The sequence below is a fragment of the Lissotriton vulgaris genome, chromosome 5 (genome assembly GCF_964263255.1).
Source record: "Lissotriton vulgaris chromosome 5, aLisVul1.2, whole genome shotgun sequence".
In the NCBI taxonomy this organism is placed as follows: domain Eukaryota; kingdom Metazoa; phylum Chordata; class Amphibia; order Caudata; family Salamandridae; genus Lissotriton; species Lissotriton vulgaris.
The window spans coordinates 419,737,608-419,751,927 of NC_141693.1; the positions used below are offsets into that span (position 1 = coordinate 419,737,608).

General features: G+C 43.3%; 1 protein-coding gene across 1 annotated transcript in view; it reads right to left on the bottom strand.

The window, feature by feature from the left end:
* ARHGAP22 (Rho GTPase activating protein 22) overlaps positions 1-13,799 on the bottom strand; it is a 441,023-nt gene extending 427,224 nt beyond the window's left edge. Inside the window, exon 1 of the mRNA XM_086921793.1 lies at positions 13,470-13,799. Within this exon, the coding sequence (XP_086777919.1) occupies positions 13,470-13,503 (34 nt within the window). The 5' untranslated portion in view covers positions 13,504-13,799. The remainder of the gene's footprint in view (positions 1-13,469) is intronic.
* Positions 13,800-14,320: the final 521 nt, after the last annotated feature.

A 14,320-nucleotide genomic window follows, 5' to 3' on the forward strand; every position in this document is an offset into this window, starting at 1 on the left:
ACTGGGGCTAAAACAACAAATATTGCTAAAAGTTTTAGAGACCCCACTAAACACGGAATATTGCTAAATGTTACTACTAAACAGACAGTCACAAGTGCCGTTATCTAGCAGGCACTGGGACCATGATTTCAATGAAGCTGCAGGTGCAGTGGCACGGGGGCAAAAAGTTGCCAGAACTCTTCTAACATCAAATATTGCTATATTTAACTACTAAATAAGCTGTCACACGTGAGATACCTTGCAGGCACTAGGGCCATGATTTCAATGGTGCAGCAGGTGCAGTGACACCAAGGTTCAAAGCTTTAGGAACCTCTCTAAACACCAAATATTGCAATATTTTACTACTAAACAGTAAATCACAAGTGCAATTACCTTATAGGCAACAGGGCCATGATTTGAATGGTGCAGTGGCACTGAGGCTAAAACAACAAATATTGCTATATTTTACTACTAAACAGGCAGTCACAGATGCAGTTACCATGCAGGCACTAGGGGCATGATTAGAATGGTGCAGCAGCTGCAGTGGCACCGGGCCCATAAGTTGTCTAAACTTCTCTAACCACATAATAATGCTATTACATCAATTAATTCTATTATTTCCCTCTTTCATTTAATTTTTCAAAATGTTGCTATTACCTACCCGCACTATACCACTCGTAACAGCACATTATATTGCCTTTTTGTACATAAACAAGTCACAACACTTTAACAGACTTTCTGTAACTTATATTGTGCAACTACTCAGCAAGCTACAACTTACAACAAAAACAGCTTATTATTAATCACATAGGCGACATCGGATGCATCTACCATGGCCTGTTAACGGTACTGGTCATATCACCAATTCCAATTCTTGCCCTATTTTCATCCTTTTACTCATTGGATACCATTTCTGCCCACACATGTTACCTTATAGATTAAGGAGCTATTCCACTGATAACCCCCTCTTTTTTGGTGTGCAAACACACCATCCCTCTCCTTCATGGCCAAACAGGTGCTGAGTAGCGGCCTACATATTTTAGTCATTATTACAATTATAAGTAAGTCATTTATTTATTTATTTATTTAAGAGTGCTCTATAGCCCTGGCTAAACCTGAGGTCAGAGTCAGAGTCAGAAAAGCTTTATTATCAGTTAAAAACCATAAAAGCACTTGTGTACAATAATTTCTGATAAAAAACATACCATTATACAACACTACTGAACAACAAAATAGCAACAACACTTCTTAAAATATTTTAAACTAAGATGATAAAAACATAGCAACATCCTATGCAGATTAAAATAGAATAAAAAAAGGAAAGGAGATTCAATTCCTGTGCATGATAATATTAAGGTTACCTTCTGTATTAGAGAGATTACGCTCGCGCAGTTAGGGTCAATTGGATATTTTTGATTTTTGCACCTCTTGCGCACCACATAGACAGAAGGTACCTAGAGTTTGCAAACACAGTCAGGGGGAGGTGTCATATTTCAATATTCTAAATACCTCCCTATAGTCCATGAGGCCCCTGGACTTACATAATTGGACGATCCATTTAGCTCTGGCCCTTGAGTAGGAAGGGCAGAAGAGCAGAACGTGCAGATCTGTCTCTACAACACAATCACACCCAGGACAAGCGCTCGATATATAGTGAGCGTTCGACCACTTGTTTGCCACAGCCCGCACTGGTAGTATTCCATGTCTAAATTGGACATATAACTTTTTTGCCAGTGTAGGCTGAATGTCTTCCAGAAATTTCACGAACTGATAAATATCCTTAGCCTCCAGAAAAGTATTGGTCAGCCTACCCAAGGATGGATTTGATAGTGTAAGGTCCATTCGATATTGTTTAAGAGCAGCAGCCAACGACCTCTTAGAGGTCAAGGCGCAGGTTTCCTCAGGATGGAGCCACAAGTCTCCCCTGCCCAATGCGTGGCAGAGCTGCTTAACGTGTTCCAGCCAGGGGATTTTTCTCGTGCCCCTTGTGGACAGAAAGTCCCTTAAGTCCTCCCTATAGCTTAGGAGCTCTGGAGTGGACCAGAGTCGCCTCCAGTACAGTAAGGGGCGATTGGAGATAACCTCCTGAATGGGGACCAAACCCAGATCTAGCCGTAGAGGAGTCAGAGGTGAGCTCTGGGGAAGTCTCAGTAAACGCCTCATGAAACTATTCTCAGTGGTGGTCAGCGAAGTGGCGCTGACGTGGCCCCATAGTTCTACTCCATAGAGCACCCTACCTCTTGCCTGTGCTTTATAAATTTCCACTGGGGACCCCAAATATTTAGATGAGCACTCGTTAAAGACCTTGAGTATACCTCCAGAGGATTGGGCCATCTTCAAGTTTGCCTTAGCCTTATGGGACCCCCATACAATCCTATCGTAAACCTGAGGTTATCAGAGCGCTTTACAACATTGTTAGGCAATATCAGTCAATAATAACACTTTATAAAAGTGTCAGTCAATAATAATACAGTATGATTAAAGTGTTGAACCAATGTAGAGTCCTTGGGGATACATGCGAAGAGTGAATTAGTAATTCCATCTCTCACATACCCTCACCCATCACCTGATCACGCACTACATCCCTAATACAATAATATCACCTTGGTGACCATCACACATGACATCTAAACACTCCCTACATAGACTCAAAACAAAACCAACACCCTGTCAATCAAACTTCCTACACAAGGGAGCTTGCTAACCATCTGCATAAGCCCTTGAGTGCCCCAAATAGAGGTAGGATGCACTATGCAAATGATGCAATACCCTAGAAACAACCAGTCAAGACTGATTGACTAGTAGCGATAAGTGACAGGTTGTTATATTTCTATGTGATTCCAAGCTATTACCATGGAAAATATGTCACAATTATGAATACACAAAGTAGATAAACCAGTCTTAGTCAAAATAAAATCTTATTTGGATAATTGCAGAATATACTGAGTTGAGATCAGTGAGCAGAAAAAAATACAAGATCTATGCCAGCTTCACAGGATCAGCAGGTCTATAAATTGGTGATGCTACTTCTGAGTCAAGAAACTTTTGATTTCATGTTCGAAGGATTTGGAAGAGGGAGTTTTCCTTATGAACAATGAGAGACACTTCTATAGATTCAGGGTTGTGCCAGAGAAGGCCTCTTTCAATCTGTTATGCTGGATGTCTGATTTTAGTCAAGAATGGAGTAAAGGAAATCTGTGGGCGTTCATGGGAAGCACCCAGAGGAAATGACGCCCATACCCTTTGACTTTAATTACATCACAAGAAGTGACATCATTTGAACCTTTCCCCTGATTTTTTCCAGGGAGTCATGTCACTTGACCCTAAACCCACAATAATTGACATAGCTGAACTTCCATATTAACAGCATGTTTAATATAACAGCATAACACAAAATGACTATTTTAGATACCCCCTATACTACGATGCTGACATGGTGTGCCAAGACAATGAAACCTGATGTTCCCCAGGAGTTTGTCTCAAATAAGGTATTGGTGCCCACATATATCAAACATTACTGCCATTGTGCAAAGGCCAGCATTTTGGTATGGGTGCCCCCATATTCCATTGGTGCGCCTTTACATCAAAAAGAAATAAAATTTACCAGTGCCAGAATTTTTGAATTTATACCATCCTTATACCATAAGTGCCCCTTGTGTGAAAAATTACCTCAGTATGACAGGGCTAGCATTTTCTCATGGTTGCCACTTTCCCATATGTCAGCTTGTCCACCTTTCTGCCAAGAATTACCTCCATTGCACTCTTACCAGCATTCTGTCACTGGTGTTCACATGCCAAGAATGTCCTCAAGTGTGGCAGTATTTTTCTACCGATGCCCTAAATGCCATCAATTACCTTGAGTTTTCGGTATCTCTATTTTACCACTGGTGCCCATTATGCCAAGACTTACCCCCACTGTGCCAGTGTGTTGTCATAGGTATCTCCCATGCAAAGAATTGCTGTAAGTATGCACATGTTGTGCCCTGGGCAACTCTATAAGACAATAATTACATTCAGAATTCCACTGCTTACGATAAACTTGCAAGCATGACATAACATTCTTGTTCACATTCACTCACTCACACTCATTGTCAGTTACTCTCACTCTGAAATTCATTCTCACTCACACTCTCTTACACACCCTCAGACTCATGCTTATGCAGTCTCTTTCACTCACTTGCATTCACTCTTAATCTCACTCATACTTAATACCATCCAGGCCCAGGTTTATCTGATGCTTTTGCACAGAGATTCCATCACTTTTGTGGTGCCAACCTGGTGCAAAATGTTAGGGTGGACTTTACTATCCAACGCAAACCAGTATCTGTTTTGGATAGTATCCCGTAGTAATGCAAAGCTATACTATGCTCTGCTTTGCATTATTGCGACGTTCCATAAACGAAAGAGGGTGGACGTGGTGTATTTCTCTGTTTTTCACAAAAACTGCAAGGGCAACTTTGTGGCTTTCGTTACTGCTTAAAGCTAACTTCAATTGAAGCAGAAGATTCATGGTGCAACGCAAGTCCTGATGATGGTCTCTTGGAATGATTATATGAGACCGAAACGTCGACACTAATGACGCTTTTTAGGTCTCGCCTGTCGATGCGCATGCGCATCGAGCTTGCGAGACTATGGGGGCTTAAACAGTCTTTAACTAACTTGCAAGGAATCGTGGCGATTCCTTGCAGTGCCCGTGAAATTCAAGCTCAATGCGCATGCGCATTGAGCTTGAAAGCGCGTGCACATGCCCCCAGCCGCCTGCCTTGCATGTATTTTCGGCGCACTCCTCCCACACCCCCGCTCTGCCCCCTCCCCTGCCTGCCGTGTCGCATTTCGTCACTTCCCTCAGGCGCACTCCAGGCCCCTGCTGCTTTCACACCCTCTCCGCCCCCTCCCCTGCCCGCCGTGTCGCATTTCTCCTCCCCCCTCCCCTTCTCTGCCTTCCCTCCGTCTTGTCTCTTTTGGCCCCCCTCCTCCTCCTACTCTCCTCCCCCCTCCTCCTCCTACTCTCCTCCCCACTCTCTCTCTCCCAGCACAACCTTGCCGCTCAGGTTTGGACCCCCAGAGCGTTTACTTTTTAAAGTAAGTCGCAGATTAGAGCGTTACTTGTTTTTAAAGGAATTTGACGACTGGCTGGCCCTGTGGTGGAATGCTGGCAAGGAGAGATGTGCAATTCTTACCACCCATTCTGTTTCTTTGGCTGGTGGGACAATGAATGCTTCAACAAAGAGAAGTGTTTCTTCAATAATTTCATGTCTCTGCTTTCCTCTTCTCGTCTATCATGGAGTTTGCCCTGAAAATCGCCCCTGAGAAATTTTTCTCTGATCTTACCCGCCGTAAGTGTTGCTTTTACTGCCCCGTAATGTCGTGGATGAGAAAATCCTTTTGTTTAATAACGCAAACTCCTTTTTGGGCAATATTGCTTAATCCCGGGCTCAGCTTGCTTAGCAAGGCATCGCTGATCTAGCGGTCGGGGTCTGTCTCTTGAGAGTGCCCCCGCCGCTCCCCTAATGACATTACTTCTAGTAGGGTTTGTTTAAATAAATCACGGAGCGGGCCCTATCTGCCGCCTAATCCCCTCTGAAAGATTCCACTCCGATGCCAACCTCGCATTGTTTAAACTGCTAATTGTTTCCCGCTCTGAAATTTTCAATACACAGCTGCCGCTCCTGACTGCGGCGCATTAACGCGCGCGATAACACAAGAAGTTAAGTTGCTTATCTGTATTTCGTGATAAGCTACTTAAATTTTACTGTAGTATATTCAAGGCTTCAAACGGACGTTAATGACGGAGGGCTGTTCACTTTATCCGTCACGTAAATTGCATCTCACTTCATTTATTACTACAAGCTGCACGCGCAGGCACTGGGGAGGGGGGTGGTGGGGTGGTTCCCTGACAGTCAGCAGGAAGTAGTGGTATTTTATAAAAGCTTTCAATCCTGGCCTGCTCTGGCAAACTACTGCGCCTTCCTCGCTATATACATTTCTGATAAACCAGTTAACGGACGTTTTTTTCGAACATCAGAGAACTTCATCAATGTTCGTCGAGATGGGAGGGGGCAATTCTCTGAGCATGGGAATGCTTCATAACGTGAGACAAAAGTGCCTGCACGTAAGATTACAATCCTTCTTGCAAGCTGCCAGGCCGTCTTTCTCCTTTTCGTAAAGAGATGGTCATCCGTTAAACTGCATCCGCCCTCATGACGCAGCAAAGCGCGAAGGCTTGAGTAATTAAACATGTGAATGTGAGGCAGTAAAGTTTTACTGTATTTAATGTTACACTTTCTTCAAAGTAGAAACTGGTGCTCGGTAAAGTGCTTTGAACGGAATATATGGTGCTTTTTTGACGCGTCTCTTACGCAATAGGACACGCTCATATTATCCTATCTTCTTTGGGAACATTTTCTTGCTCAAAATAACGGAGTAGCAACCAACGATGAGAATGCTAGCCGGAATAAGTTAACACGGGCACATGACTCAGTGTGCAAAAGATTGTCCCTTCATAAACAGTGGAGTACAGTAACGCAGCAAGCGAGCTACCAAAGAGAAAAGGCCCAGCTCGATAGCGTAATTATTCGAGCATTTTACTTATAAGCTCCACAGAGCGACAACTGTCTTATCTTCTGTGCCTGCACGGCTTTGCAACTAGCGACTGAAAATATCACCTTTAACTTTTGTGTAAATATTGTCAGCCGGGCCACTGTGGACTGTGAAAGTCGTACATCTCTCTGTCAGTGAGTCGGAGATTAGTTGAGTTACTTCAAAGGAGCACTGCAAAACACTGAAAGGGCGATATGCATGTGTAGAAGACGACTGCAACAAGTCACTTGTTTTTCAGTGCTTCTCTCAGCCCCAGGACCGTTCCGTTCTCATTTTAATTCCTTCACTTGCATGATAACCCCTTACGGGCAGCATAAAGTGTCCATTGAACATGTTTATTTTACTTATGTTAGCGCATAATCCGAACGTTATTGCTTTTAGGCGCTAAGGAATCAAGAAGTGACATGTTCATATGGATATTTATGAAGCTAGACATTTTCACCTTCTCAAAACTACTTTTAAAATTTTTTTTTACAATACTTTCAATTATGTTAATATTTCACTTTTGTTCTTGGTTTTTCTTCACAATAAAAAACAGTGAACATAATCTTCACAAAAGTTATTTACAAAACTTAAAGCTATTGACATTAAAAATTAAATTAATTATTAAATATTAAAAAAAAAATCAATTGTTATTTGTAATATCAATACATCTAAGTCACGTAAATACAAAACATGTTGCATTACAAATGCTATAGGTGTCACATTTGCGAAAGTTATAACTATTGGCATTGTAAATGACAAAGCTATTAATTTAGGTATTTTGAAAAACAACACATATATTAAAAAAATCATTTATAAGACCAATAGCTCAAACTTTCCTAATGCGAGACCTATTGCATTTCCAATGCTTGTTTGTATATATTGCTTCCTTTTGAATAAATGCTAAGCAATGTAAAAAGTTGTAAATAAATGTATATATGGCTGATTTGTAAATACTGCCCATATAACGTTAAAAAGTGTCAAAAAAACGTACTGCACATGCTGAGAAAAATGCAGTACAATTTCTGTTGCCTTACATGAATGGATATGTGAAACAATATCTGTACAATACAAAAAAAGTATATGTTTAAAAAGAAAATATATTTTTGATACAAATGTCTCTTGAGCATTGTGATTTCATGTTCACTATTGTGACAAGTTATAAATGATAAGTAGTGTTAAATTATTCCTTCAGGAACACTTGCTGATCTGTTATTGCATTATTTTGGGTCAAGAGATTGTTCCATGGGTAGTACAGGGGTGTTTCCATGCAGGCACCCATGGGTTTTGATGTAAATTCCTTTCTTTAAACATTGTCAAACTGGAATCTGCTCCAAAATCTTACACCTCCTCAAGGCAGGTGTAATGTAGAGAAATGCTTTCATTTCTCCTTGTTTTCCAACTGTATGTGTGTGTGCTGCATTGTATAGCACACATACAAAGTGGAAAAAGCTTTAGAGCATTGTTTGTGTGCTAGAAGGGAGCCCTTCAAGTACAAATCCTATGGTTCAGAGAACTTACACAACCTTGTACTATGGCACGAGGTTGTGTGTGTTGGCGAACAACTGCCAAAAGTTTGGCAGTGCAGGGGGTGAGGAAACGTTAACTATATCTTAGTAGATATGATGTATTTTTCCTTTTACCTTCGACACAGGACAGCACAGCAAATCAGCTGCGACTTTGCCTTGCGTCAAAGGATAGCAAAACTGGGACTCAATCTCACACAGTCTTATTCACCACCTCTTACACATTTTACTTACACACATACTTACACTTACAGACACACTTCCTTACGCATATAGACACACTTGCTCACACATACGCATGCTCGCTCATTTAACCCGTTCCGTGCTCGCTTCGGCTATCACTACCTCCCTGGTGCTGCGCACAACCGTTGGCCAACTCAGCCCTGCCCACCTAATGGAACACCGGCACCGCAGCGGAATTTGCGCCGCGGTAAACGAGTTAGACACAGTCTCACCTGCAAGCACGCATATAGCATACATTTAAAACCATTTTTGCACACCAGAGCTGTCACATAAGGTCCTGTTCCAGATACGTGTGCTCCATTTTAAGTACACCAATATTATTCACTATTAGTATAATGAAAAAAGGGCAGAAAATAAGGAATGCTGAGCCGTCCCTGTGTTCTTGGCACTGATTGTGCCATATCTGAGGTCTTGGGTTCCAACGGGCAAGCCAGGTGTTGCAGCTCAGCTCATGGCAACCACTAAATAACGTCCATGTGGACATATATTGCTGTCCTTTAAAAGGAAAACACGAATCCATTTCTTAACAGTGATATTGCAACCATGACTGTCAAAACATAATCCTTGTCAGCAAGGTAGCCCTGATTACATTTCACATGTTTTACTTAATTTACTGCCCTAATAGTATTTGCTTTTTCCAGGAAGTTGTTTTCTTTAGGTTTTTTTTCATGTACACAGCATATTACTCTTGAATTGTGCGTACTGTGAACCGGGTTGTTTGTAGATGTCTATGTGAATTCAGGTTGTGGTGCTTGTTCATAATGGGCTGTGATTGAGAGCTCTGGAGTTGAGGCTGAAGGCAGGGTGAGGTTATCCCAGAGCCTGCCAGGGAGTCATAAAGCTATTCACAATATATGCTCATCCAATCCCCAGAGCGACGTTGACAGGTGTCACTTGTAATTGTGAGTATATGTCGTGAATGGGGTACAAACCTGTTGAAATATTGACAGGGCAAAAGAAAAACAAATTAAAGTGCTTCCAGGTGAAAGTGTGTGTGGGAATGGTGAAGTGAAGAAGATGCTAGGAAGAACATGCAGAAGGCAAGAGTAAAATGATGGTTGCGGAATGCGTAAGATCTGTGTGAAATAGGAAAATTAAGTATTTCAGGAAGTTGTGTGGTTGAAAGGAGTGTATGTGTATCATGGGGAGGCTGCGGAGGAAAGTGGACTGAGGGGAGAACAGGAGTGAATGCGACACCACTATACTTCCCACTAACAGTCAGATTGGCTCCTTTTAGGTGCATTTTTGTTATTGTGTGACATCTCTGGATGCAATAAGACAGCTCACAAAAAGGCACTTATATACTAGTCAAGTGGTTGTGGTGTCAAGCACACAATTTTAGTTTACATGCTTTAAGTTGTGCTATTAATTTCATAGGCCATGACAAGTGGAAAGGATTCAGCGTTATGTTTCTTTGGCCACTCCCCTTTCAGAGACCCCCTTCACACACTTTTTTCATCTCATTCAAAGCCCAGGGGAAGGTCCAAGTGCACCCTAGGGGGAAAAGAACATGGCGGGCTTTGACTGGGCAAGACATACATGGGTCTCATTGACAGTGGCGGGAGAGGGGGTCTGAGATTTGGGGGCATCCACCTCCCCCTCTTACCTGCCATCTCGGGCAGCAATCGCCAGCCCCCTTCCTCCTGCTCTTCAATCCTCGGTGAGGCTATCGTGGGGCGGATATCTGAGGAATCGCCAGCACCCTTGCTCTTCACTGCGGCCGCCTCGGGGCAGCAAACTCAGGGACCGCCACGGGCGGCCAATGGTCTAGCTACACCACTGCTCATTGAAACGGAGAAGAGGCACCCTGAGGACAACATTTACCCTTACTGCTGGAATAAGAAACCAGTGTCAAGGGAAGCATTTCCTGAGAGGGACAGGGGCCGTAAGAGCAATCCAGGGACGGGGCTGTAGAGGAGGAAGAGAGCAGAGAGGATCTCCATGAAGAGAACAGATGAGATGGAGAGTTGAGCAAAAGGATTGACCAAAGAGAAAAAAAATACAGGGAGGGCCAGGGTGTAGGGTAGGACGGGTCTGGGGAGGTGAAGGTATAAAAAGCCGGTGTGAGATGTCTGAGGCTTGCAAGGAGTCTGCTTTGCAGGACACTGCCCACTCCTCAGCTAGATCCAGAGTAGAGGTCGTTGCGGGCAGTGTCTGAAGAGCTCAACCAGCCCATTCTTTTTTAATTTGCAAAAACAGTCCCCTACCTTTTCTTAAAAGACAACCGTCCAGGACGGTTAATTACAACTATTTGAGATGTCTCCGCTGAAGCTGAAGAGAGGGAGTCTTCCAGTGCTGTGAAGCCATTAGAAGAACAGAGGGCTAAACAAGAAACAAGCTCCTTGCCAGGGTATCTGCTGCCTGAAACAAATGTAAATGTGAGCAATTGGATAATTTTCAAATATAAAGGCTGCTTGGAAGTTGGTATTGCCTTTGATGGAGATCCCTTGAGGCTTTGTGAGGACAAAGTTGTACTCTTTTTGAGGGGTACTGCAAGAGTGTTATCAACTAACCTGTGGAGGGTGCACTTTTAATAGAGAGTTAAGAAAAAAGATTTACACATTCATTTTTATCTTATAGCTAAATCTTTTTGTCCATTTTGTGGCAATCTATCTTATTCTATGTGTAATGCAAGTTTAAAATAATTACTTACATGTTCACTATCCCCAGTGAACATGTAAGTCATTACTTTAGACTTGCATTACACACAGTATGTCACAGGCTGTGACCTCATAACACTAAAAACACATATCACTTGTCCTCACTGCACCAACCAGAATTAAATTCTGTGGGTCTCTGACACAACATACACTTTCTTCCATAGGTATGCAGACGATATGCAACTCTACTTAAAAATCTCCTCCCCGAATATCATTGTCTACTCAAAATTGGCTAACTGAGAACCATCTCCTGCTCAATACCTCCAAAACTGAATTCTTTCTCATCTCTCCTCGGAACTACATCCCTAAGCTAGACCTATGGTTGAATCACCTCACGGCTTTCAACTGCACCGCCCTCATGATACACTCAGCCAAATCTCTCGGAACCACCCTGGACAAGCACCTGAACATGAATAATCATATCAGCAATGTGTGTAGAGGAACAAATCACTTGATGAGAACACTTAGAAATATCAAACCATTCTTTCCACAAACTGATTTCAAACAAGTGGTTCAATCGCTCATATTACTGAGATTAGACTATGGCAGCGCTACCCACTGTGGCCTTCCCAAATACACCTTGGCTCCACTAAGGGCATCTCTGAATGCTGCCGCCAGACTGGTTATAGGTACCAAACAAAATGTGCACATATCCCCAGTCCTAAAATCTCTTAAATGGTTGCCTACGAAGCTCAAATCCAGTTAAAGATTGCCGTTCTAGCGCACAAAGCCCTCTAATTGAAAACGCCCTGGTACCTAGCGCAAACACTTGAACTATCCTGCGGGGGTACAGCCTCTAGAAGCGCTAACCCTTTCCTCCTGAAACTACAAATCTTTAGGAAAAAGAGAACTTGCCAGCGAACCTTCTCCGGCGCCGCCTCAAAGATATGGAACTCTCTTCCATCGGAAATACGCAGAATCTCCTCAACGATTGCTTTCAAACTGGAAGCCAAAAGATTCTTAATGAACACATTCCTTCCTTAATTGGGCTAGGTTCACCTGCTCAAGATCATTGATCCTACAACCATAGGACCATCATTGGATGCTGCTCTTCTTTACCTCATAGTGTGCCCCCTGTTTAGTTCGCTATGTACCTACTTATTGTATTACTCTCCTTTGACCCATGCGTCTTGTAATTATGTGATTATTCTTGCTTTTATTCCTACTTAATGTCGATATTGTATGTGTTACCCTCCTTCCATCCTTTTTGTAAAGCGCTCTGATATCCTTCGGGATCTTGTTTGCGCTATATAAAACTTCATAAATAAATAAATACACAGACTCGAGGTATGCGAGCCAACAAATTAACAGGGAAAGCCAAGCCAGAGCTAAGCCAAGGGTCTGTCTAAGCTCTTAGAGACCACTCAAGAGCCAGTCCTGAAATGATTGCTATATAAACCCTACAACATCAAATAAAATAATACAAGATCTCTTCAGAATTAAAAAAAAGTGTATTTCTATAATATGTAGAAGCTTTGGCATTTACATGTCCCAAAATGATAGCACTTTGCTTAGAAGTGCTTGTTAAAAGTGACCGTTTTTGAACCATTAATGAACTCAGATGCAAGACATCTGTCATGTTAACCCTGGATATGGTCCAGTTTATTACAGAGACACATAGTCTATTAAATCAAACACCGTAGGTTTTTTGTACAACTGGTACTCTGAACTCACTTTCATGCGCAATAATGAAGAAAAAAGGAGTTTTGGTGAAATAAAATATTTTCCTCACTTAAAACATGTTAAGTGGGGAAGACGTGATTTATCCAGGTTATCTGGTTTCACTTTTTAAAAATCAGCCACTAAATGGGTATCTACTTGTCTTTCCGTATTTTAAGGCTTTGTTTTGACCACTTTAGAGAATTTTTCAGCAATTTTTATATAGCACAAACTTGACCCAAAGGCCAAAGGTTTTGAAGCTCTTTACATAAGCACCAGTTACATTACACAAGATCAAGTTCATTTTTTATAGGCACATGGAGAGTACGTGGTTTGCCCAAAATCACAGAATATTGGGTTGACGCGGACACTTGAGCCAGGTTCCCCAGCTCCAAAGCCAGCAGCTTTGGCCATACCGCCACATCCTGGTTGTGGGGAAGATGACAGGCAGAAAGCACATGAAAGTTCAGCTTGTTATGGGCTTGAGGTTCCAACGGGACCTCACCTCGAGCAAAGCCTGAGCCGGGCTTGAGGCTGGCTCGAGCTTTTATTTGCTTGTCCACTTCTAATACAGACAGGTGCAGTGATCACATTAACCAATAGAGGTTTCATAATGTAAAATAGTGCACCTCTCACTGATTAGGTCAGCTTGCATTTTTTTCCATTTAAGGTTTGCGTTATTTTATATGCAGTTAACTGAAAGATGGTGAAAGACCAACAAATTAGTTACAGAATATTTTGTTCTTTTTTAGACACGCCTTTGATCCCGCCCCACACTCACTGACACCACCGCCATTGCACTCACTCAGGATCCACTTACCTCTCCTGACCGGCCTCATCTTGGGACTCAGCATTTTCCCGAGGTTTGCTTTCACCACCTTGGCATCATTCAGCCATCCTGTGCCCTGCTGGCATCATCACTATGTTACCATGTGCCATGACAGGGGAGCTATGCTCCTCCGCCTGTGGTTCCGATAGGAGTATCACTGACCCACCCTGCCTTGCGCTTTGAAGACAGAATCACAGATCCAGGCGCTAGTCGTTCGACTGTTGTATCGTTCGTCTGGGCTGCGACCATGCTCCGTGCTTATGCTCCGATGACAACAGAATTCAACAAGGACCAGGCGCCCCGAAAGCGAGCTCCATGTGCGCTATCAGCAGCATCCCTCAGCCAGCATGGGCACGCTCTGGGCCAGACGCCTCATTCAGCCGCCCCCACCCTCCATGTGCTCCGCAGCGGCTCCTCCTGACACAGCCATTTTCCGTCCAATCCGAGACGGGTTCTATCCCAGGGGATGCCAGACAGAAGCACCACTCGCCGCTCACTTCCAGGAACCCCCGAGAGCCACAGACACCTCCCACTCCATGACCCGGCCCTACACAGTCAGCGCCTCCCACTGACAGGAGCCCCGCGGACCAGCAGCACTCCGGGGGTCACGCACGCACTCGCTGCACGGGGCTGCCTCCTCTGAGTGAGGAGCACGCTGCACAGCACATGACCACCCCCTACAAACGTGAGAGAAATTAATATCTGCGGTTACAACTAAGAGACCCCAATGAAAGTGACGTACAGCTCCTAGAAGCCTCTCTCACGTGTCACCTCGCTCTATGGGTCCCTCTGCACAGCCTTCCATCCTCACTCACTGGAGTTCAAAGCAGTCACTACTCCCT